At 46.0% G+C, this 26,455-nt stretch overlaps 1 protein-coding gene and 1 long non-coding RNA gene across 14 annotated transcripts; one reads left to right on the top strand and one right to left on the bottom strand.

The window, feature by feature from the left end:
* Positions 1-16,409: 16,409 nt before the first annotated feature.
* Positions 16,410-20,653, top strand: LOC109767636 (uncharacterized). 13 transcript variants are annotated; one of them, XR_012201727.1, is made up of 6 exons: positions 16,410-17,716; positions 17,918-18,020; positions 18,393-18,465; positions 19,156-19,249; positions 19,755-19,950; positions 20,080-20,653. It is a non-coding gene; the product is annotated as an uncharacterized lncRNA (long non-coding RNA). The 13 variants fall into 13 exon arrangements; XR_012201728.1 differs by having other exon boundaries at positions 16,410-17,689; XR_012201725.1 differs by having other exon boundaries at positions 18,393-19,249.
* A 2,896-nt stretch (positions 20,654-23,549) lies between these two features.
* Positions 23,550-25,667, bottom strand: LOC109767635 (uncharacterized). Its single transcript, XM_020326373.4, has one exon. The coding sequence runs from the start codon at positions 25,318-25,320 to the stop codon at positions 23,845-23,847; it is 1,476 nt and encodes a 491-aa protein (XP_020181962.1). The 5' UTR covers positions 25,321-25,667; the 3' UTR covers positions 23,550-23,844.
* Between the last annotated feature and the right edge of the window lie 788 nt (positions 25,668-26,455).

Consider the following 26,455-nt stretch of genomic DNA (forward strand, 5'->3'; position numbering starts at 1 on the left):
CCTCAATATTAGGCATAATGATCTATGGAGATAGATTTACCTAATAGGGCTAAGCAATGAATACATATTGACAAGGTGCTAAAACCTTTTAGCATTTAAAACCGCCAGGGAGTGATTCTTGCCGGAGTAACATGGAAGAGTTTTTTGCAAGACTCGGTGTCCCAAAACACTGATGAGCAAAATACATGATGCAGATTCCACACACTTTTGTGTTTGGATTAATCATGTATTCCATGGTATGTAAAACAACCAGATACGTCTGATACTCCCAAGGTGTTGCGAGTATGGATACTAATGTGATCAAAGTACTGATCATGGGACGACAGTGAAAGATGTCATTGAGTACTAGAGTAAGTACTGATGATATATTTTCTCGCAAGCGGAGATCATGAAGAGTTCATTGTAAAATGTTACATCGATATAGTCTTCATCTTTTCTCCATGCGATTTTCGATTTAAGTTAAGGGTTTTGTGTAATACACAATATGGTGGCACGTTAGTTGGAAATTGTTCCAAACAAGTTACTGTGGCGAATTCTATAACAGAGGCGAAGTATGTGGCCGCTTTAGAAGGGACAAAGACAAAGATGTTGAATCATATAGTTCATTCATGAACTTAGTATGGTTCCAAGAAGGCTTTGGTCAATGGGACACTATTGCAGATAGTTGCTCCATAACTCAGTCTGAGGAATCAGGTTTCGACCAATGATTCACATATATACAAAGCCAAGTCCACACAAAATATGAATTTTGTGAAAGCATGAAAATGTGAGGATATGCAGAGATACACATGGAGCTGAAGTTGTCAGATCCGATGGACATCAGGCTATACCACATGCGAAGCATTTTTTACACCAGTATGCCATAGGTGTAAAGTGCATTAGCATTAACTAGATTATTGACTCTAGTGCAAGTGGGAGTCTGTAGGAGATATTCCCTAGAGGCAATAATAAATGATATTATTTATCTCCGAGTTCATATTATGTTTATGTTCCATGCTATAACTGCAATGATTCTCGAGTCTGCAATATCCACGAGGCTCGGAGGAAGACTCATATGCACGTGTGGAATAATAAACGGTAAGAAGTATTCCTAGTCTGGCCTCTAAGACTAGCTCAAGTGTTGCATGATGGTTCTGTTTTCCTGATCATGGGCATGTCTATGCCAGCAACTTTGAGGGCACAATGTTAAGAGAACATTTGTGTTGAATCGACCCGGATTGATGTTATGCTATGAGATACATTCGTCACAAGTTAATGGTTTATAACACAGAGATAGTTAATGTTTGCATAATTCCTTAGACCATGAGAGTATCGAGTTTCTTCATGCTTGCTTCATGAACTTTGGGGTTTGTTAAACGTCATCCGTAACTGGATGGCTATTACGGCGGCTTACGGGTTCATGGGAAAGTATGTTAAGTAACTTGATAGCTCGAGATTGGGATTTGCTCCTCCGATGATGGAGAGATATACTCGGGCCCTCTTGGTGTTACGGTGTCCATCATCGTCTGGCCAGACACTTTGTGATTTGATCACGGGGATGCCGGAACACGAAACGAGAAAAGAGAACAAAACCGGTAACGAGGTAACTTGCATAGTGGACAAAGTGTTGGCCCACGGGGATGCAATAAATCTCACCTCAGGTGTTTGTGATATATCGTGAAGCAACAGGAATAGCTCACCTCAACTAGAGGTTCACTCAAATATTCATTCGTGTGGGTATAGGGGTCAATATGGGTGTCCACGGCTCCGATGTTGATCATTGATCGGAAGGGGTTCCAGGTCATGTCTATACTTCACCGAACCTATAGGGTCACACGCTTAAGGGTCATCTATCTGCTGAATACTAGACAGGGAGTCTGAGAGAAAATCACCGAAAAAGTTTCGGACAGCGGAATCGTACCGCAGAGAGAGGTCACCGGATGAGTTTCGGTGAAACCGAAAAAGTTGTTTCGGGGTATGCCATTAAGTCAAGATGGTTTCGGCACATGCCTGATAATTCTTGGAGAGTGCCAGAATCATTCTGGAAACTTTTTGGAATTTTCAGAAATAAAAACCGAAAATGTTTCGGAGCTGCCGGTACCGCTTTGGCTGTTTTTCGCAGATGAAATTCACTAATCTGAAATTGTTTCAGAACGAATCCAAAATCATTTTAGTGGGTATTGGAATTATTCTAAAACCCACAGAAATATTTTCGGATTTAGTGGACGCGAAAAATTGTCTTCATGAATAGTGAAAACGCATTCTTGTTTGCTTTTCGCAGATGAAAATCACTAAACCGAAACTGTTTCGGAACGCGTTGAAAATTATTTTAGTGGGTACTGGAAATGTTTTGAGCCCACATAAATATTTTCAGTTCGAACAGACGCTGAAAAATGTCGTCATGAATAGTGAAAGTGCTTTTTGCTTGGCTTCTTGGAGAAGCCACCTTGAGGGCCTTTTTGGTATTTCCCCCCTTGGCTTCTTGGAGAAGCCACCCTTGGGCTTGGCCTATAAATAGGGGTGGAGGGGGCTGCCTAAAGGATCATCCCTTCTCACATACAAGTGCCATGCATGATCTGGCTTCTCTCTCCCTCCCAGTGAAATAGTTTCGTAGAGCCGAAAGGCTGTCTGGGTTCCGGTGGGAACTAGTTCTGGACAGCGAAGCCCTGCCGGATAGATGACACCGTATGTGTGCAACTCTGTAGAGAGATCGTAGTTTTGGTCTTAGTTCGTGAGTGCCTCCCGAAGGGCTTTCCGTGTGACCGTCCGAGTTTCGAAGGTCCTCCCGAAGGGCTGTCCGATGATCGTTCGAGTTTCGAAGGTCCTCCCGAAGGGCTGTCCGCGACACCGTCCGGGGGGCTGTTCGACCGCCTCCCGGAGGGCTGTCTGAGGAGCAGATGAGGGTATACATCCTCGCAGTTGGGAGGTTGTAAATCCTAGCTGCGGGGATCTGCACCGCCGATCGTCATCGACTCTACTTCCCGCTGCGCTACGAGTCGGTAACGAAAAAGATCAAACCTTGTATGCAGTCTCCATAGTGGTCCTGGGCTGGTGCGTAGGTCGGATTTTTTTTTGTTTTATGCTGCGTTACCCTACACATGGGGCCCATGCCCGGAGAACCCGGCGAGCCCTGACACCCGACAGGTCCTAGCACCGGCTTCCCGGACAATGACAACCCGGCCCCACGGCCTTGAAACATTACCATTGTATTCCTAGGGGGTTGACCTATAAAACCCCCCAGGTGCCCTCATGCATACGGGCGGACAAGAGATCAACTAGACTAGCCACACACTAGGAGAGGGAGCGGCCTAAGCCTTGGCCTGCCTTCCTTCTTCCTCCTTACAGCTCTAGGAGCAACTGTGTACCGTTACATATAAACCACACTCGGCAGGACTAGGGGTGTTATCTCTCCGGAGAGCCCCGAACCTGGGTGAAAGTGCAACTATCCCTGGGTGGTTTTGGTAATTCCTAACAACATATAGCTCATTGAGCTAATGCTATTTCAAGATAAATATTTCAGGAAAGCTCAATGTTTGGCATGCATGGATGAGAAACGTGGACCCCTCAAAATGCTAAGGACAAAAGGATTGGCTCAAGCTCAAAGCACAAGACTCTACATTTTTTCATTCTAGTGATCCAAGATCACATTGAGTCCATAGGAAAAGCCAATACTATCAAGAGGGGGTGAGGTGTTGCTTAATGAGTTTCTTGCTCAAAGTGCTTAGTGATATGCTCCAAAAACCCTCAACTACTTTCTCACATCCACATATGTCCCAAACCAAAAATCAAACTCGGCCCCACCGAGTTCATTTGACATAGCCACTGCCAGAAACCCTAGTCTTTTCGGTCTTACCGATAGGGATCTCGGTCTCACCGAGATGGGATTGTAATCTCTCTCTTTCCCTTCGTAAAGTTTCGGTCAAACCGAGATGAGCGATAGGTCCCACTGAGATTGCAATGCAAACTCTCTGTTTCCCTTTCGTAACGTTTCGGTCCAACCGAGATGAGCGAATCGGTCCCATCGAGCTTGCCTGACCAACTCTCTGTTTGTCTATTACCAAAATCGGTCTCACCAAGTTTGTGTAATCGGTCTCACCGAGATTACATTATGCCCTATCCCAAACGATATCGGTCCCACCAAGTTGACATGTCGGTCCCACCGAAATGCCTAACGGTCACATTATGAACTAAATCGGTCTGACCGAGTTTTCTGATTCGGTCCCACCGAGTTTGGTAAATTGTGGGTAACGGTTAGATTTTGTGTGGAGGCTATATACCCTCCACCCACTCTTCATTCGTGGTGAGAGAGCCATCAGAACATGCCTACACTTCCAACATACATTTTCTGAGAGAGAACCACCAACACTTGTGTTGAGGTCAAGATATTCCATTCCAACCACATAAATCTTGATCTCTAGCCTTCCCCAAGTTGCTTTCCACTCAAATCTTCTTTCCGCCAAATCCAAATCCTGTGAGAGAGAGTTGAGTGTTGGGGAGACTATCATTTGAAGCACAAGAGCAAGGAGTTCATCATCAACACACCATTTATTACCTTTTGGAGAGTGGTGTCTCCTAGATTGGTTAGGTGTCACTTGGGAGCCTCCGTCAAGATTGTGGAGTTGAACCAAGGAGTTTGTAAGGGCAAGGAGATCGCCTACTTCGTGAAGATCTACCCGAGTGAGGAAAGTCCTTCATGGGCGACGGCCATGGTGGGATAGACAAGGTTGCTTCTTCGTGGACCCTTCGTGGGTGGAGCTCTCCGTGGACTCATGCAACCGTTACCCTTCGTGGGTTGAAGTCTCTATCAACGTGGATGTACGATAGCACCACCTATCGGAACCACGGATAAAAAATCTTTGTGTCAACATTGCGTTTACTTCCTCAAACTCCTCCCTTTACCTTCATATGCAATTGTTTTACATTCCGCTGCTATACTCTTAGAATTGCATGTGTAGGTTGATTGCTTGACTTGTGCTAAGTTGCTAAAATCTGCCAAGAACTAAAATTGGGAAAAGGCTAGATTTTATTTGGTCAAGTAGTCTAATCACCCCCCCCCCTCTAGACATACTTTCGATCCTACAAGTGGTATCAGAGCTTTGATCTCCATTTGCTTTGATTTCCATAGATTTTGGTGGTCATAGCCTTGGTTTCACAACCTAGGAGAGTATGGCGTCTAGCAAGGGAAATTACCACCGTAGAGGTCCTTACTTTGATGGTACAAATTTTGCTAGTTGGAAGCATAAGATGTAAATGCATATTCTTGGACATAACCCCGCCGTTTGGGCTATTGTGTGTATTGGCTTGCAAGGTGAATTCTTTGATGGGAGAGAACCGAACCGTGAAGCTACCACGGAAGAGTTGAAGATGCTGCAATACAATGCTCAAGCTTGTGATATTCTCTTCAACGGATTGTGCCCCGAAGAATTCAACAAAATCAGCCGTCTTGAGAATGCGAAGGAAATTTGGGATACTTTGATTGATATGCACGAAGGTACCGACTCCGTCAAGGAATCCAAATTGGATGTGCTTCAAAGTCAACTTGACAAGTTCAAAATGAAGGATGGTGAAGGCATCGCTAAAATGTACTCTAGGCTTGCTCTCATCACAAATGAGATTGCCGGCTTAGGAAGTGAAGAGATGACCAATAAATTCATCAGAAGATCCTAAGAGCCTTGGATGGAAAATATGATACCGTGTGCACATTGATCCAAATGATGCCCAATTACAAAGATCTCAAGCCAACGGAAGTCATTGGAAGAATTGTTGCTCATGAGATGTCACTCAAGGATAAGGAAGAGCTCCACAACAAGTCAAGTGGTGCTTATGAAGCCTCATGTGAAGCTCCCACATCATCAAGTGAGAAACAAACCTTCAATGAAGAATTGAGCCTAATGGTGAAGAACTTCAACAAGTTCTACAAGAGTAGAAGCAAGGAAAGAAGTTCTAGTCAAGGTCCTACAATGACAAAAGATCTTCTAGTCGTGAGCGTAATTGCTACAATTGTGGAAGACCCGGACACTATTCCAACGAGTGTACGGCTCCCTACAAAAGAAGAGAAGATTCTCCAAAAAGAAGGAGTAGAAGAGAAGAATCACCATCAAGAGAAACAAGGAGTAGAGATGATCGTTATGAACGAAGACCCTCTCGGAGAAGAAAGGATTCGGAAAGAAATGATAAGTCATCAAGGAGCTACACAAAAAGAATACATCAAGCTCATGTTGGTGAATGGGTATCCGGCTCCGACTCCGATAATCACTCCGAAAGAAGTTATCACTCGGACTCCGAATATACTCAAGATGAAGGTGTTGCCGGACTAGCACTTGTGACAACCAACTCCTACGACATATTTGACTCACCAAATGAAGGAATAGGGAGATGCCTCATGGCTAAAGGTCCAAAGGTAACACACCCCGAGTATGTTGATTTTAATAGTGATGAAGATGATTTGCTAGGAGATGATGATTTACTTGTTGACAACTCTAGTTATGAAAACTATGATGAATTTGCTATTAGTCATGCTAATCAAGATAAAACGAATGACGATGATAAGAAGGAGATTGAGCGTTTAACTAAAGAACTAAACACTCTTAAGTTAGCTCATGAAACTACCTTGGAAGATCATCAAGAACTTTTAAAGACACATGAGAAGCTACGCTTTGAAAAGCTCAACCTTGAGCAAGAGCATGAGTTTTTAAAGGCAATCAATGATGATCTTCGCAAAAAAAGTTCTTCTTATATTGCCAAGCGTTTACTCTTGTCTACTTACATGCCACAAGTTAAATCTAACAACAAGAACAAGAAAGATTCTTCATCTAGTAGTAACAACAATCATGCAAAATCCAATGTTGTTGCTTCTAGTAGTTCTCTTGATTCCACTAATGATTCTCTTAGCCAAGTTACACTTGAGCAAGAAAGTAGCTTATTGAAGGGAATTATAGAGAAAGGTGTTTACAAGAGCCTTGCCGGAAGTAAGCAATTCGAGGAGATTGTACGCAAGCAAGGAAGGCACCGGAAGAATCAAGGTGTTGGTTTTGAACGAAAGTTCAATGCCAATGGAGTTGAGTGGGAAGAAGATCAATACCCCAAGACGAAGTTTGTTCCTCAACAAGAGAAGTACGATCCTACTTCTTTCAAAGGAACACAAGCTCAAGATGATCTTCCACCACAAGACCACAAGCAAAAAGGCAAGAACAAGCTTCAAGAGGAGATTGATGCATTTGAAGAAGCTCCTAAGGCCTTGGTCAAGTGGGTTCCCAAGACTACATCAAGTTCTACTTCATCAAGTACGACTACAACTCCAAGGATTCCCATCAAGATGGTGTGGATCCCTAAGAAGAAGAACTAGAGAGTTCTTGAGGGTGACTCCGCCAACATACTTCACTCTTATCATTTTGGCAAGGACAAGTGCAAACAACTTCCACATCTTGCACTAGTTCAAGGAGTCACAAACCCTCTTATTGGTAAGACAAGGGACAAGGTAACCTAATGCTTTCATGGACATCATCTTGTGTATGCATCACTCTATGTCTATGGATATCTTTGCTTGTTCCTTGTGGGACTAACCCGTGTAGGTATTGAAAGTGCAACTCACTCCAATGGATTGCTCCGAATGATCTACATCAACATTGAGCATCCACATCTTCAACACCTACATGAAGTCATTTTCGACAAAACCCAAGGTTAGTTCATCCCTCTTAGGGGGGATATCACATCTAGGGGGAGCTTTACTCTAAGAATTGAGCTAAAGCAACTCTAATGGTGTGAGCACAACAATGCTTTATGTAAAAGTGGTAACCCCACTTGTGCTTAAATGATGAGTATGACCTATGATCAAATGTTATCATTTGACTCCTAAGTCAATATACTCATATATAGATGACCTAGTCATCGCCAATTGCTTGATAGATGCTAGAGTGTTTATGCATGCTTTGTCACATATTTCATTTGTCATTTTATTGTGTGAGCATGTTGGATGCATATTTTACTCATCCGAAGACATCCATTTGTTGCTTTGATTGTTTGGCTTTTTCTCTTTTGCCAAATGGATGGACAAGAATGCCTAAGAACTCCCTCTAGCTATCTATGCTTTCCTCGTCTCAAACTCTATTCATGCTACATCACAAAGTTTGATAAGGTCAGATTCGAACCACTCTGTGTGAGGAGCACTCGGAGTCCCCGATTCGTCATAGACTTAAACTTCCAAAACCTCTTTGTGTATTTCGGTTTGACCGATTCATCCTTTTCGGTCACACCGAGATCACTAAGTTGATCTAGGTTTTCAATCTCGGTGCAACCGATTAGAACCTTTCGGTCACACCGAGTTGCAGTAATTGCCTGCAGTTTTGCATCTCGGTGCCACCGAGTTGTTTCACTCGGTCACACCGACACGGTCAGGTTATACTGACGGGTCAAAATTTTGGAAATTTTTCCGAAACCCTTCACCCGCGCGTAACCTGCTCTGCCTCTTCGGGTCTCCGGATCATCTTCTCGTCGCCAGCGACCTCCCGCCGCTGGTCTCCGCCGCCGTCAACGGCAATTTGCTCCGACGTTGCCGCCGTAGCGAACACTCGCCGCTCTAGGGTAAGTGTTCGACCCCTTGTGCTGTCTTTTTCACTCCGATTCCTAGCACAAGGAAAATGCCATGTTTGTTGCCACGATTGAGATTGATCAATCCTGTTAAAACTTCCTTAGGTCTAGATTGATTCGAAAATTTTAGGGTTAGCTCTCCGCAGAACTCATCTCGGACCGACCGAACTATAGAAATCGGTCTCACCGATTCAGCCTTGGCCATTGCACATGCGCTTTTCGGTCTGACCAAAACGTGCAAATCGGTGTGACGGAGTTCAGGATTCTCTGAAACCCTAGCAATCTCGGTGCCACCGAACTGTGACTCGGCCCAACCGAGTTCACTAGCTTAGGTTCCAAGTGTTGCTTCGGTATCACCGAGTTTGTCAATTCGGTAGCTCCTAGATCACTTCTGTAGAGAACTAAAACTAAGCTTTTTGACTCAATTGTTTTGCAAAACCTCTGCACTTTGTGATGCTCATCTACTCTACCTCATCTACAACCTATTCACAGGGTCTGCTGACAGTTTTCCTGAAGATGTCTGATCAAAGTGACAATCAGAACAAGTCAGAGGAACAGGTTCAGTTGAGTGAGGGCACTAGTCCCTCCAGCAGCTATGATGAGGGCAGCAGGAGCACATCTAGTAACTTGCCAAAAGCAGCCACCAGTACAAGGAAGAAGAGAACCTCAGATTCTGAGCATGAGGATTATGTGACTGTTGAGGATGAGGCCACTTCAAGGAAAAAGGTGATGAAAAAGGAGTATGGCACAACTGCTGCAAGTAAGCCTGGACTGAAAACAAAGGCTCCAGCAAGAAGAGTTCCAATGTCAAAAGTCAGAGCCTCAACTATTGAAGCCTCAAAGTCAACAATGGAGTTCACCCTTGAACCCAAGGAAACTGGAGATGGCAAGGAAAGAAAGGAAAGGGTCAAGAAGACCATTGCCAGAGGAACACCAGAAGTATTCCAGCTGAGGAGAAGAACAAGGCCCCAGTGCCTGAAGCTGAAGAAAAAGAAGATGATTCACTTGTTTTGAGAAAGTTGAAGCCCAAGATCCCTGACCACAATGATGCAGATCCTGTTGCAGAAAATATGAAGATCAGGATGGATTCAGGACTGAGATTGTGGAGACAGTCTGATCCATATGCTGTCAGGAGGAGAACTGCTGTTGAATATAGGTTTCACACTAAGGAACAACAAGACTTTTATGAGACAATTTTGCTTGACAAGAAGCCTATTGTCTGTGACATGAGATGGGTTGACTGGGAGTACATCAAGGAGAATGAAGATCACTATCCAGGTGTATATGACAGCTTCAAAGCATGTGGAGTTGATACATTTGTTGCCCAGAAGCTCCACAAGTGGAATGATGAGCTGATCATGCAGTTTTACTCCACTGCCCACTTCTACCCAGATGGGAAGATCATCTAGATTTAGAAGGTACTAGGTACCAATCCTCTGTGGATGAATGGGCTCAGTTGATCAATGCCCCAGAAGAAAATGAAGATGACTTGGATGTTTATGCTGAGAAGAAGAAAGATCATAACACTATGGCACACATGTACAGAGAGATCCCAGATGATGCTTTGGAGACTCATAAGTTTGGATCTATCCACTTCTTGTTGTCTGGTTTACCTACCATCAACTGGATCCTAAGGCAAACATTGCTACCCAAGTCAGGTGATCACAAGATGATCAAAGGACATGCTATCAATTTGCTACATTTGTTTGATCTGCCTCGAAAGTTTAAAGTCATGAGTCTGATTGTGGAGACAATCAAAAGGACAGCAGCTGATCAGAAAAGATCTTGTGGGTATGCCCCACAAATTTAGGAGCTCATCAACTCCAAGATGGGCCCAGGCAAATATCTATTGGATAAGGAGCACCTGCCCATCTACCCTAAATTTGAAGACAACACTGTTGTCATGAATGAGAATGAACCATCATCAGCTCAAGCACATGAGAAGAGAGAGAAGGCAAGGGCAGAGAAACCTGCAAAGATGCCAACTGCTGAAGAGGCATCCCAAGTGTTCTTGAAGAGTAAGCAAGACCAGCTTGCATATCTGATCCAATCCACTTTGAGGATTGAGAAGGACTTGGCCACCCTGACTCAAAACCAAGAGAGCTTGGAGAGGATTATTGAGCAGAAATTCTATGATCTTGATGTCAAGGTAACTGAGATCCAAACTGCAGTTGAGCAGCTTCAGGAGGAACTGGAGGAGAAGAAGGGCAAGTCTTCTACAGATGCTTTCACTAGAGTGCCCAGGAGTCAGAGATCTGCTGCAGTGCCTGTCCCAGACACAAGAGCTACTACATCTGCACCAGCAGCCACTCCACCAACTCTAGCTACATCAACAGATGCCTTCGTCCTTGGAGTTCTCTCTACACCACCTCCCGAAGACCAAGCCTGAGAGTCGTTTAGCACTATGCTTTTTTGAACTTTTTGGTAACTTGTTGACAAAGGGGGAGAAAATGTATAGATCATAGGCTTCGAGAGAGAGTGTTGCTTTTTATCTCTCTTGTTTTTGGTTGAACTTCTTGATTGTGTGCTTGTGTGAGATACTTTATGTCCTTGTGAGATAATTGTTCGATCATGTGTTTGATCATATGCTACCCTTAATGCTTGTTGGATGATATTATCTCTTATATCCTTATATGATCATTCACTTGCTTGGTGATGAGTGCAATCTTTTAACTTCTATCATTTTGAGCGCTCCACCAAGATGTATGTGACATGAAAGAGTAACCCATGATCCTAATCGATTGTGCATTTGCATTCAAAAGCGAATTTTAAATAATGCACAAATTTAGGGGGAGCTCTTGCTTATCACATACTTCTCAAAACGACGATGTTTTTCAATCTTATTATCATTTGTCGAAGCTTTGATCTATATGTTGTCATCAGTTACCAAAAAGGGGGAGATTGAAAGTGCAACTATCCCTGGGTGGTTTTGGTAATTCCTAACAACATATAGCTCATTGAGCTAATGCTATTTCAAGATAAATATTTCAGGAAAGCTCAATGTTTGGCATGGCATGGATGAGAAACGTGGACCCCTCAAAATGCTAAGGACAAAAGGATTGGCTCAAGCTCAAAGCACAAGACTCTACATTTTTTCATTCTAGTGATCCAAGATCACATTGAGTCCATAGGAAAAGCCAATACTATCAAGAGGGGGTGAGGTGTTGCTTAATGAGTTTCTTGCTCAAAGTGCTTATGATATGCTCCAAAAACCCTCAACTACTTTCTCACATCCACATATGTCCCAAACCAAAAATCAAACTCGGCCCCACCGGAACTTTCTATCCGGCGCCACCGAGTTCATTTGACATAGCCACTACCAGAAACCCTAGTCTTTTCGGTCTTACCGATAGGGATCTCGGTCTCACCGAGATGGGATTGTAATCTCTCTGTTTCCCTTCGTAACGTTTCGGTCAAACCGAGATGAGCGATTGGTCCCACCGAGATTGCAATGCAAACTCTCTGTTTCCCTTTCGTAACGTTTCGGTCCAACCGAGATGAGCGAATCGGTCCCACCGAGCTTGCCTGACCAACTCTTTGTTTGTCTATTACCAAAATCGGTCTCACCGAGTTTGTGTAATCGGTCTCACCGAGATTACGTTATGCCCTAACCCTAACGATATCGGTCCCACCGAGTTGACATGTCGGTCCCACCGAAATGCCTAACGGTCACATTATGAACTAAATCGGTCTGACCGAGTTTTCTGATTCGGTCCCACCGAGTTTGGTAAATTGTGTGTAACGGTTAGATTTTGTGTGGAGGCTATATATACCCCTCCACCCACTCTTCATTCGTGGTGAGAGAGCCATCAGAACATGCCTACACTTCCAACATACATTTTCTAAGAGAGAACCACCTACACTTGTGTTGAGGTCAAGATATTCCATTCCAACCACATAAATCTTGATCTCTAGCCTTCGCCAAGTTGCTTTCCACTCAAATCTTCTTTCCGCCAAATCCAAATCCCGTGAGAGAGAGTTGAGTGTTGGGGAGACTATTGTTTGAAGCACAAGAGCAAGGAGTTCATCATCAACACACCATTTATTACCTTTTGGAGAGTGGTGTCTCCTAGATTGGTTAGGTGTCACTTGGGAGCCTCCGTCAAGATTGTGGGGTTGAACCAAGGAGTTTGTAAGGGCAAGGAGATCGCCTACTTTGTGAAGATCTACCCGAGTGAGGCAAGTCCTTCGTGGGTGACGGCCATGGTGGGATAGACAATGTTGCTTCTTCGTGGACCCTTCGTGGGTGGAGCCCTCCGTGGACTCGCGCAACCGTTACCCTTCGTGGGTTGAAGTCTCTATCAACGTGGATGTACGATAGCACCACCTATCGGAACCACGGATAAAAAAATCTCCGTGTCAACATTGCGTTTGCTTCCTCAAACTCCTCCCTTTACCTTCATATGCAATTGTTTTACATTCCGCTGCTATACTCTTAGAATTGCATGTGTAGGTTGATTGCTTGACTTGTGCTAAGTTGCTAAAATCTGCCAAGAACTAAAATTAGGAAAAGGCTAGATTTTATTTGGTCAAGTAGTCTAATCACTCCCCCTCTAGACATACTTTCGATCTTACACTGGGCATGTCTGCTTATGCCGACCTCGCCTCTAGAGCCCACCGGTGCCCTCGAGCCTCCTCCTCTCTTTAGTCATCCCTTGGCATCTGCCATGCGCCCACCACGACATCTCTTTCTCTGTGCTTGGTCGAACAACAAGTTTTCGTATATCTATCCGACGCTACTACATATATACAATATAACATCTATGACATCATCAAGCGCCAAACTCCCATTGAACGTCCGTATGGTATTCTCCGTGTTCAGGTATGACGTGATCAAGAAAGAATCCCGCCAATTCCTCTTGAATTGCTCGTATGCGATCATGGGGTAGGAGTTCTTCCCGCTTCTCCCACATCTAATTTAAAGAAGGGGGTCAATACATATATATGAATGAAACTCAACACAATTGATGGTAATAAAATAAAATTGTGAATATTGTTTACGTACTTCGAATTGTTTGTCAGACAAGAAGCCCCGCTCAGAGGTCGAGTGGCGAATGAACTTGCAAACATAGTATCCACATAAATTATTCCCGGGTGCCTGGTACAAGCACTTTACGAGAATAGAGTCCAATCAAACTGATAAGCAAGCATGATAATGGTATTGATGAAACTAGAATAAATGAGAGATGCGCGGAACTAGCTAGTACTACTTACTTTGGGGTGTGTAAATCGCAGCTCCTTCTTCAGACCCGGAACCATTCCAGTGAACTTTTTCCAAACCCTGCCATGCAAAGAAAATGATTACTTGATATCAGGAAATGAATGAAAGTTGTCGATATGGTGCGATAATGATTGAACTTACTTCTGGAGCATTGCAGTCATGTCCGCATAATCCTTGGGATCTTTACGTCTTGAGTCTAAGACAGTTACAACTCCCCCATCAAGCACAATGGATAGCAGAATAAAGTGGAAGTTGCGCACGCATAACTCATCAATTACATTACTTAACCTCGAGTAAGCGAAACCGAATATGCACAAGATAGTAACACTCACTTGAAGTTGTAAGGAAAGAGTATTTCCCTTTTGTTTTGATGTTGAAGGAATGCTTGTAGCAAGTTTTCCTTAGTATCTTTGACTCTTTTTTTTACCGTACATTCATTTACGGTATTTGGGCTAATGAACCCAATGTCATAGATTTGTCCTATTTTGCATTCGACGATCTTTAATCTGCATAATATAGAGAGGATAACTATATATACATGCAATGAACAAGCTGAGTTAGAGACTTAATTACAGAAATAATACTTACAAACATTAGCAAGTCATGAGTTGTTTGTCGAGGGCCTCTTGATTGAATAACTGAAATAACTCCACAAATTCAACAGGCATCAGGTCGACTCCAATGAGGTCGTGCTCTTCTTTAGTTCTGACCATCAAACTATCGGCCCCATTCTTCCAGCATCTTTCCAAGTACCAGTCATGCAATCTTCGCATCATCGTTGTTAGAGGAGGATGATCAGGTTTGACGAGAGGCTTCCCGTGCTCGTATTTGAAGATCTCTACTACCTCAGCCGTTTCAAACTGTACATCATCGCTCATGTAATCACCAAGATTGGTACCGGGCAGTAGCCCCGGATGATTAGCGACAATATCGCTAGACACCTTGAGCGGGGGGCACGATTGCTTCTCCTGTTCGCCGAGCTGGGGAATTGTTTTCCCACTTCTTCATTTTGCTTCTCTTGCAGCACTGGAAGTACTTCCCGACCGTCGCGCTTCATCATACGTCTTTGTAATACAGCGGTCATAGTTGGATTGCGGCGGAGGCGGTAGTGGCCGCTTAAGGGCATCCAGAGTGCGCTTCACTTTCACCGGATCTACCGTTTCCTTCGGAGGTGGAGGTTTCCGTTCAAAATGGGCATTCACTTCGGCTTCCACGATGTCATCGGTTTCCTTGTCGGTCCTCTCATATTGTAACTTTGGAAGAGGCTTGAGGCTTGGACCAAATTTTAATTTCTTCCTGCCTCTTGTACTGCTAGCCGCCGGAGCGGCGGCGTCTCTCTTCCGCCGTTGCCGAGGCGACAGAGTCTGCTGACGTGCCAGAGGAGGCGGAGGAGGAGGCGGAGTGCGCTGACGCGCCGGAGGAGGCGGAGGAGGAGGAGGCGGAGTCCGCTGACGCGCCGGAGACAGCTGAGGCGAAAGAGGACTCTGCTAAGGGGCCTCATCCGGCTGAGTCTGCTGAGGGGCCTCAACCAGCTGAGCTGGACTGTGAGGAGTCTGCTGCAGGGCCTCAACCGGCTAAGTCTGCTGAGGGGCCTCAACCGGCTGAGTCTGCTGAGGCGTCCAGTTTAGAAGCTTGATGTACTCCTTTCTCCATAGACAGACACTCCCTAAAGCATTTTTCAGATGAATCTCCCCTTCACCTGTAGGGTAGTCAAGCTCCAGCTCCTCAAATCCCTCCATTATTTCATCTACCATCACAATAGCATAGCCATGTGGAATCGGACGGCAATGGAAAGTTCCCTTAGCTCGAGGAGGTACAACAAAGCCGAGCGCCGCCATCAAGGTCAGGTTCTGGCAGTTCGTCATTAGCACGCAATGTTCAGCCTCTGTGATACTATCCACGGGGTGGCGAGGAGCCGTGAAATCAGGCTGAACGAGCTCCATGGAAGCCACGCTGCTTCTCCGTTGAGATGGTGGGGTAGCTTCTAGGGCAGTGTCGAAGGAAGGATCTTCGTGCGGCTGAGATTAGGGGTGGGCATTTTAACCGAAGACCGAATTACCGAACCGAGAAAACCGGGACCGAAGGCGAATGAGCCGAAACCGAAAAAAAGGTACTAAATTCGGTCAGCAACTCTGTAAAACCGAAATTACATCGGTCGCTTCAGTTTTAACCATCGAGTACCCGAAGTAACCGAGAAAAATTAGTAACAGGCCAACTCCATGCATTAGGCCCATAGCCCACTCTCGTACATGTGTCCGTTTAAGCCTTCACGAGGGTGCCTTCAGCTTCAGCGTGCCCTCACCACTAAAAATGGGCTGCCCTCACCGCACCTTATCCACATCTAAGACACCGCAAGATCTGAGCCGCCAACCAGCCGATGCTCCACCGCTCCTGTTGATCTCGCTGGCTGGCGCCGGGCTGCCGGCGCCGCAGCATCTCTTCCCTCCTCCTCGTATTTCTCTCCAACAGCGACCACACCTCCCAAGTCCCAACTCAAATTCCACAAGCGCTCCTACAGGCTAACTGAACATGTCTGCCGAGCTGCTCCTACAGGCTACAGCTGCATCTCCTCTCCCGTTTCTTGTCATAATGTATTTTTTGATTATTTTTTTGGTTCATTCCATTGACGACCACTGCTTGAGTTCTTCCCTATGGTGTTTGACTTTTTCTTTGGTCTCTTCGGTCTGAAACTGACGACCGAACCGAAGTATCGGTCCACCGAATTCTCGGTTAGCAGAATTTTATAAGACCGATCGGTCATCAATTTCCCAAAACCGAAATCTCTCCCTAATAACGTGGCCTTTTCTAGAAAACCCCTTTTGCTTTTCAGTATTTGAACCCGCAATCCCTCTTTTACTGGATGTCAAAAAACGTTTCGTGTTTTACAAAAAGACCCCTGCCTCTTATCCACATCCGCTTCCTTTTTCCAGCTGCGGCGGAGCGGCAGAAGAGGGGCGGGCCGAGCAGGAGAAGTTGAGGGGTGGCGCCCTTGCCGGCGGACGGCTACAGTCGCGGCGGGGAGGCGGGGCCGTATGCTTCAGATGCGCGCGCGCGGACGCAGCGGCCGTCCATGGCGGCTCGTCTCGATCAGGAGGACGAGGGGAAGGGCTCGCGAGGGCCGGCACCGGGAATGGAGCGGAGGCGGGTGGATCTGGCGATTCCGAAGGAGCTGCGGCGGCGAGCGGCTCCGTGGGCGGCGACCTGCGAGGTTCAAGCGGCGGCTGCCATGAAGGTTGAGCGGCACCTCTGCCTCACCACGGTTCCTGCCCAGCCGAGCCCACATAGCACGCGGCGGAGGAGAAGTTGAGGGGCGGGCGGAGCAGGAGAAGTTGAGGGGCGGCGCGTTGACGGCGGCGACAGCTTCGGGTGGGCTCGTGGGCGAGCGTGCTGCAGGAAAAATCAGGTCCCCGCCGGCGACGAGCTTGCTGGAGCCGATGAAGGGACCCGCGCGCGTTGGCCGGCCTTGCTCTGGCGGCGGAGCTCGAGGGCGTGCCGGCTGCTGCACGTGGCGGAGCTGCTGCTCCTGCTTTTTCACTGCGTCGGCCGGCCTTCAGTGGCGGCGGCGCCGGCCTTGCTCTGGCGACGGAGCTCGAGGGCGTGCCGGCTGCTGCACGTGGCGGAGCTGCTGCTCCTGCTGTTCCGGCGCCGTCGGCCGGCCTTCAGTGGCGGCGGCTCGAGCTCCTGGGCATGGCCAGCGGCTGCTCCAGTTGCTGGGCGCGGCGGCCGGAGCAGCACGCACCAGTTCTTCCTGCAGCCGCGTCGCCCACGTTCCCGAAAACCACCGTCCGCCATGGCCGATGAACCCAGTGCTCTCGAGCCCCTCGGCTTGCTCCCGCGGCACCAACATGCTCGAAGAATTGCCGACGCGTCCAGGGTGGGACTGCTCTCCAATACGGACTCCAGGTCATTCTTGGACTGAAAGGATTCCAGGTGTTTATTTAGCTGAACTGAATCCCGAGATTTGGACATGCTGTTTTAAGTGATGCTATTAGAAACGGCTAGAAAAAGATAAATTAGTAGTAACTGGAAAAATGAATACCTGCGGAAGGTCTACAATAGCTGATTGTATTCATTGTAGAAAAAGCATTTAACCTCTTTAATTTATTAATTGACCCTGGAGCTATGGTGCAGATAGTGGCCATGGTGGATGGATGATATGAGGTGATCTGGGTGCTGCATTTGATGGCCATGATCTGTTTGCTGCAGGCCAACTCCCTGCTTGTGGCCTCTGAAGGTTGGGAAACTATAATTGAAATGTATCTGAAGACATGGTCAGCACGTTTAGGCACTTATGAATTCGAAAATGTTAATTGTTTGTTGTGCACTGAAGTTTTTGTGTTCATAGTACTTCACGCCGATAGCTGATAAGGCATTGATTTTTTGCCAATGTATACATAGAAAAGACATGTAACTGTAGATTTTTTTTTAAGAGAGCTAGCTACTTGGATTACGCATCGGCAAGTACTCCCACAGATACAATTAGAACTGGGTTTGCTCTTAATTAAGCAGCTCGCTAGATAACTTTTAAGGATTTTCCCCAAATCAAAATAATAACCTTGAAGTTCAGATCTTCTACTGAAAGTCCTTTTCTATCTATGAACATCAGGAGACAACTTCCAGTTCCAGTAGACCTATCCGATAGAATTCTCGAAGCTATTAGCTTGCAAGCTCTCAATCAGGTATTGTATTCGCAACTTAGCGTATTTTTTACTGAAGTTTGGTGCCTAACTCCCAAACATCTTTTGTCAATGGTAAGAATGTAGATGTTGACAACTTGACATGAATTTTATGCTTTCTGCAAGAAGAGTGGTATCAATATTAATAGAGAAGTAGACATTGTTCGAATTATTCCCGATTATTTGTGTTATGTTAATAGCTGCCTGCTCCTCCTTGGTCCCCTGTCAACTGTACAAAAGGTAATTTATCAGAATCTTACAGCCTTTTAGCTGCACCTGAGCCTATGAGGTTCCTTAGTTTCACCACTGAACATGAAGCTACTCAAGTCTGAAGTCTGAAACGATTGTCGGCGATCGCATTATGAATTCAGAATTGAGAAAATGATGCACTATCAATAAAATCATTACAACCAGTGTCGATTTGAACCGATGAATGTGCTTACTTCCATGGTGCTACAGTATATACAATCCCAATGATTTGTATTCCTTGTGCCATAAAAATTTCTGCCGATGCAACTGTGAGCTCAGGGGCAATTTGTTTTATATTTTTATATAGTTGCAATAAAATGCTACGGTTGCGCGTTGGCTTTGCATGTCTGATTAGCTGGCTGATGAATATTGTTACTCAATTAAAATGATCTGGGATTTTTTCATGCCAATAAATACTCTCTGAATTGTTAGTGTTTTGCACAGACTTCATGTAGCAAGAAATGTGATGTCTGAAGGGATGCACATGTCTCCTTGGCAAAAAAAGAGACCGCAATTAACACAAATCCAATGCATCAAGGTCAGCAGTTCCATATTTTTATGACCGGGAGTGTACCACTTCATGCATGCACTTTCTTTTATTGTCGATAACACGCCCGATGCTTCGCGAAATGTCTGAATGAGAAAGAAAGAAAGAAAGAAAGAAAGAAAGAAAGATAGATAGATAGATAGATAGATAGATAGGTAGATAGATAGGTAGATAGATAGATAGATAGATAGATAGATAGATAGATAGATAGATAGATAGAGATAGAGAGTATGTAAGTGATGGAGCATCATGTGGCCTTGACGCACGGGCATTCGTATCTACTCCTACTTACTTATATCTTCTATTCCCAGTTAATTAGAATTTTTTTATTTGTGGTCATCTCCTAAGTAAGCAAATTATTTTTTGTGTTAAAGAGGAGTACGTTCTGTTTTTATTTGTGACCTGAAGGTCAGCAACGTAAAGCTTGCATGCATCTGAAGGCATGTTCCATCCTTGAATATATACTAATATAAAGGCATGTTACAATTGTGGGCAGGTAGAAAATTCATCATTTTATACAAGGACTATGGAGTTAAATTTTGGTTGGTTGCTTTCGACTTTCACCATTTGGCCAGCTCTATCTCTTTCACACCTCTTCCTCTGTGACAAAGGGATGAAGCTATTGGTTTTGAAATTTGAAATAGAGGCCTGAAGTTGGCACCAATGCTCCAATGCAAATTTGATACATCAAGGTTAGCTTTTACATAGCTTTTGTTACTGAAAATATATCAGAGAAGCACTTCCGAATCAATTATCGGTGTTTAAAATATATTTTTAGATATCATGGACCATACATAATCCCGGCATCAACTTTTGTGTAGCGCTTGATATATGTTTATAATCATCTGCAAGACTGCGTTAAGAAAATGATGTGAAATATTTAGATTGGTACGCTGCGAGGAGTGGGCTGGAATGACATGTTTCCTCTCTCTATATTGTCATAGTGGTGGAGGTACATGCAGATCTGACGCCATTTTTACATATTTGCATATATCAATGGTCAATATTTTTTTTGTGTTTTCCTACTGACATTTACATACTACTTTGCGTTTTAAAAGCTACAAACAGTTTTCTCTGTGCAGACCATGAAGAGATGCATCTCAGAGGACAAGCAATGCCATGTTTTCATTGTACTGAAAATACTTAGTTTCCTGCCAATTTTGTTAGTAATCTATATATAACTATATTTCTTATTGATTTTCTCTGTGCAGACCATAAAGGGATGCCTCCCGGGACAAGCATCGTCGTATTTTCATTGTACTAAAAAACATAATTTCCTGGTCATTTTTGTTATTAATCCGTACATAACTATATTTATTATCATGAGGTGAAAATATTCTGAGGATGCTTTCAGGTACATAAATAAAGATATATAATGTATTCAGCTTCTGCTTACACTTTAGTTCAATGTGTTCATTACCTCATACCACCAGCAGTGCCAGTTTTGCTTACTTCCATTAATAGCCATGTAGGGATTAATCCTGCCCTGTTATGTCCTGTCCAATTACATATTTATGCCTTCTCTTTGGATTTAGATTAATTAGATATTGTATTATGAGATATTGTATTATGAGACTAGAGACATGTTATTGGTAATTTGAGCATTTGCTTTCATCGTTGTTAGTTACCAGTCATGCATCGAGTCTACCAGCGCCAATCAGCTACTCATGGAAAAAGGGTCCAATTATATTTCCTTTTTACAATTTCATGTAGCTAGGATGGATAAGAAAAAGCTTGAATGATGCGGTTGATTAGAATGTGGAATGCATATTTGCTTTAATTAAATATACGCCATTTTTTGTCTCCCGTTGCAACGCACGGGCATCTTTGCTAGTTCTTATTAAACCAAAGAACCGAACCGATCGGTTCGGGTTAACCGAATGCCCAGGCCTAGCTGAGATGGTTGGTCGGTAGCTCGCTGGCTCTCAAGTTCCTCTAGTTTTGCTAATCTTGCACTGAGCTTCTGCATTTCGCTTGCTTCCTGTTTCCCCTTTCTCTCTCGGCTTCTATAACCACCGTTGTCGGGAAACCCATGCACCCACGGAACGGAGCCTGATGTGCCTCGTGTTCGTCCAGGGTGTTCAGTATTCCCGAGGGCCTCTGTCAGCTCGTCCTTCTCTCTGTCGGGAATGAACGTCCCTTCCTACGCTGCCTTAAGCTTCCGGATGCGTATTGCAAGTTGCTCGTCCGTCCAAACACACTCCGCTGTTTCTGGGTCCAAAGTTCCCCCAACCCCGAAGAACAAAGTCCTTGAACGATCTGCCCAGTGCAATGTCGCTGGTTGGACCCCTTTAGCAAGCAGGTCTTGCTCAGCTTTGTCCCACAACGGCCCGGCTTTGTAATAGCCACCTGGCCCTGTGTGATGGTGATACTTCTTCTTTGCAACATTTTGTTTGTTTGTCAATGACCTTTGCTTACCCTTCTCCGAATTCTGGTAGGCCACAAATGCGGGCCAGTGATCTCTTAGCTTCTCATATTGACCGATGAATTCTGGAGTCTCGTCTTTCTCGACAAACTTTTTGTTCAAATCTTTCTTCTAGTTCCTGAATAGTTCTGCCATCTTCCCATTTATTTATGAATTGGTTACCCATATGTCTTCCAGTCTAAATCTTGAAGGAGAAACTTTTGTGGTGGCGTATCTCTTTAGCTGGGTCGTAAATGCTTTCTTTGCAAAGACCATTTTAGCTAATAGGTATTATAGGAGAATGGCGTTTTGGACCTGGAGGCCGAATTTTTGAAAAATTCAAAATTCAGAATTTTCAGTTTCAAAAACATCTAAAAAAGTTTGTACAAGTAAACAAGGATGTGAGGTGTATGTGTGTAAAATTTCAGGATGAAATACGTTGACAGGCTGTACAGAAAAGATAAATTCATGGCCTAGGAGGATGAATAGTTCATGTGTTAAAAAGCCTCAGATTTTTTTTTGCACAGTCCTCATTTCAACGTATTTCATCCTAAAAATTTACACACTTTACATTATGCCTTTTCTATATCTTATTTTTTTCAGAATTTTTTGAAATGTAAAAATATGGATTTTCATGAGTTTTGAATTTTGCATTTGGAGGCCTCCACAGAGCTCGGCCTCCAAAAGAAAATTCCGGTACTATAGCAACTAACATCTATTTTTTTTTTGTGGCTGTTTACTTCCTGTTCCCAGCACAACTTGGTATATCCTCTCGAAGTCATCTCTGCACAGAAAATTGCAAGCACCTAGATAATTCGATCATCATTGGTGTAAAAAAAACAGTTTTTTAATCAGTTTACCATTTTTCTTTCAATTTACTGTTCACCCAGGAGCAGATGAGCTCTGCCTCAGTTAAGAATTATCGCAATACAAAGCGCAAACAAATATGCATATTTTAAAGATAATGGAAACAAATCCCCCACACGCTTTTATAAACCTACAACCACAAGTAAATCCATGTGAAAAATAAAAAGAGTAAACACATCATGCATGCGTGTGTCCTGAAGCAATCCAGACAGAAAGCAACGAATCATACAGAAATAGTGTGCAGCCCCAGGCATCCAGATGCTGCGCTGGCCATGTGCACCATCCACCCAGCCACCAGGCCACCACCCACAAACAGGCACAGCACATTCCAGGGCCAAAAGGACGCGTACTATCTTTGGCAAGAAAAAGGAAATAAAACCACCCCAGTGGCAGCGACGAACAAATAAGGCCAGACATACCAGTATCTTCCACCAAGTTAGAAACATCCCCCAGAATCAAACGCACATGCGGCTGCAGCGCACAAATTTGGCATACCCTCAGTTGAAGTAAAGACCAAAACCTGGATATACGTGTGCAGTGCAGGAGAATAGATGCTTGGATGATTACAGCGCCGGCACACACGCATGTCTGCACCAACATAGCAAAACTGAAAATACTTGAACCTGATATTCTGATCAGATCAGTCAACTTGGTAAATTAGCCGATTACTGCAATTACAGTAGCCCATTCTGTAGCTAAACAGAGGTAATGCAGGCTCGAGCAAATAGATGCTTGGCTTGGAGAACAGAGCAACATGACTGAATATAGAAATTCAGGTTCCGCGGATGCCAGGCGCCAGGAGGTCATGGTTTGTTGAGAGTCATGGCAGAAAAAAGGCACCACAGAATCCACAACCGCCTTTTCGGTTTTCTTCACCCATTCAGTATACAGTCTGGCACACCATAAAATTCTGAAACAATTTGACTGCTACAGCAAAACAAATGTGATGAACATAGCGCAATGAAACAAATGGAGTTGCAAGAACTACCTGACAAAAAATCACAGGGGAAGTGAACATGGTTTCGGTAATTCGAATGAATCTAAATTGATTTAATTCCTTTGCTCAATAACAGTAACAATCGCAATCCGCAGAAATTTTACTGGGAATGCAGTTAAACGCTACCTTTCATTTCCTCAAATCTTTTTAATTACAAGATCTAACTAACAAACAGAGAATAAACCGAATCCCTTAATCCCTATCTTCACAATGAAACTAATATACTTTGGAAATCAAACATGTACTGGAAGTATGAAACCCTTTTGTCCTCTGTAGTCGAACTCTATCTGCAGCTATTCTGAATGTGTATGGCAGCAATCAAAACCACTGATGCACAAGAACGCCGCTCTCCCGGAGCGAGCTGAAGAGCTCGAGGCACTCCTCGTATGTGTTCTGATACTTAGGCGACCGCTCGCCAGGGCAGCACCTTTGCCACCGGTTGTAATGGCACTCGAGGAACACCTCGTCGACCAAGCAGATCGCGCCCGTGTCGAAGAGCCTCGGGATCAAGTCAAACTCAGTCCCCTCCACATCCATCTTCATCACCACGTAGTCCTGCTCCGACACCGTCTGCTTCAGCCACTCGGCGAAATCAAACGCCTGCACACTGCGCACCTTGCCGGACATCTTCTTACCGGCCGTGGGGCGGATGCGCCCCATGCCATGGCCACTGGCCTTGGCCTCGTCCTCCTTTCCGGGGTCGCCATTGATCTCGAAGCTGAGCGTGTCATTCTTGACCCAGGCGGCGTACGGGAGCAATGTGACCCCCTTCCTTGTGGCGTAATCAGGGTGGAACGTCGGGTCGGCCTCGATGGCGAACACCTCGAAGGTGTGGTTCTGCTTTGGGTACTGCTTCCGGAACCAGCTGCCGATGCTGGATCCGTAGCTGCGCGAGCCGAGATCAACGTACACATACCGGCGCTTGAAGCTGATGTCGGCAAGCTCTGGAAGGTACTTGATGTTCTGGATGTTTCGCTTCAGCGTCAGCCATGGCTTCAGCGGCTCTTCCTCGATCAGCGGCTCGGCGTGCGTCAGGAGCTGCATCTTGTGATCCCCAATTGTGCAGTTGCTCGCTGAATTTTCAGTGGAGGTGGACGCCGTAGTAGGCTGAAGCTTCTGGAAGACCAGTTCCCGGAGGGTGGACGCGTCGGGGCTGTTGATCTCGCGAGATCGGAGCAACCGCAGCGACGGCAAGAGCGCCTGAAGCGAGCGGAGGCTGTAGGCGTCGCCGGCGCTGGAGGTGAGCACGACGAGATGGCCCTCCGGCCTCAAGATCCGCGCGGCCTCGCCGGCGAGGTCGGCCGGGCGCCTGGACGAGTCGAGGGCGCGGCCGGCGAAGACGAAGTCCACGGAGGAGGACTCGAACGGGAGCCGGCGGTCGTCACCGGCGACGGCGAGCGGCGGGGAGCGCCTCCTCGCGACGGCGACGGCGCCGGCCACGCCGAGCTCCCGCAGCGCGAGCGCCTGCTGGGCCCCGCCGAGGCACACGGCGCGGGAGGACGGCCCGACGAGGCCGTCGGCGAGGTGCCGCCCGAGCACCCCGGCGTGGAACTCCACCGCCTCGCGCCACCCGTGGCTGCGCCACGCCTCCGGCGACCCCGAGGCCGCCGCGGCCTGCGCGTGGGTCCTCCTCCCGACCACCGCGGTGGACGGCACGGCCGGGTCGGGCGCCCACCCGCCGCCCACGGTCACGAACGCCCCGTACAGCAGGCGGAGCGCGAGCGCGGCGACGCCGAGGAGCAGCGCCCGCGTCAGGAGCCCCTTCCCGTGCCACTTCCTCGCCGCCGGCTCCATGCCGACCTCAACCAACTAGCGCCCGCGAATCTAGCAGCGGGGCCGGCCGGCCAGTCAGAATCTGACGGACGGTGTCGCGGCGAACAGGATTCCGGCGTGCGTGGGGGCTACCGGGCGCAGAAGCGGGCGGAGGTGTGGTTGGCGCCGACGAGGGGGAGGCCGGGGGGCGTGGGCTGGAAGAAGCGGGGCGCGGGGGGCGGGTAATTGGGGACGGTGGGAGGCTCCATGGTTGGTTATTCGTGGTGCGCGGCCGCCGCTCCCATCGGAAATTCCGGGGCGAGCGGCGACGGCGAAGGGAGGAGGTGGAAGGTATAGGAGTTGGATTGAGCGTGTCGCTTTTCACGGCGGGTATGGTGGGCCCGGATTTGCGCCGCGGAGTTAGGAGGGCCGGGGTTGCCCGGAATTACCTTTTTGCCATTGTGTCACGAGGTGGACGAGCGGCGCTCGACCGGTTTCTCTCGGTGCTTCCAAAAATAAAGTTGAGTCGGTAGAAAATAAAGGTCCTCAAAAAGAAGTATAGTACTACTACTATAGAAAATAAATGTGCGATGATTATATGCGTATTTCTCTCTTTTTTTACACGTTTTTGAGCAATGATCTGGTTTTCACAATTAAATGTAAGCAATTGATAGGTAATAAACGAAAAGAACCAGCAAAGAAACAACGAATACTGATGTTAAAAAAAAGTTGAATTACAGTGGCATGCTCTTCCATTTCCATTGTCATCACAAACAATATATTTTCTTGCATCGTACCGGAATAATGACATTTAAACCGACATGGTAAAAATGCATCCATGAGACGAAAAATAGAAGACACCGTTCATAGCGGGCAATCTGTTACGCAGAACGCGGCGAAGGGATGCTCACTAGGTCTCTGAAAGACTTTCGAAGTCAAAAAGGGTACACACATGTATGTATTTTTGAAACTTCTTAGTCTCTCGGGGGTGCTTATAGGGGTAAGATCATCTTCACCCCCCACCCCAACAGGGCCCCGGGGCGCCTTTTTTACCGCCGGCGCCGAAAAAATGGCCCAGTCACGCCCTAGGACACCGAATTCCGCCGGTTCGGCACATTTTTTGGCCGGCGAAACGCCTTTCCCGGGCTAGATTCGACCTGCGAGCGGCAGGACGGCA

Source organism: Aegilops tauschii, chromosome 2, assembly GCF_002575655.3.
Source record: "Aegilops tauschii subsp. strangulata cultivar AL8/78 chromosome 2, Aet v6.0, whole genome shotgun sequence".
In the NCBI taxonomy this organism is placed as follows: domain Eukaryota; kingdom Viridiplantae; phylum Streptophyta; class Magnoliopsida; order Poales; family Poaceae; genus Aegilops; species Aegilops tauschii.

Bases quoted from the DNA above. Each gene is read 5' to 3' on its own strand.
- LOC109767635 (XM_020326373.4), bottom strand. From the start codon at position 25,320: ATGGAGCCGGCGGCGAGGAAGTGGCACGGGAAGGGGCTCCTGACGCGG.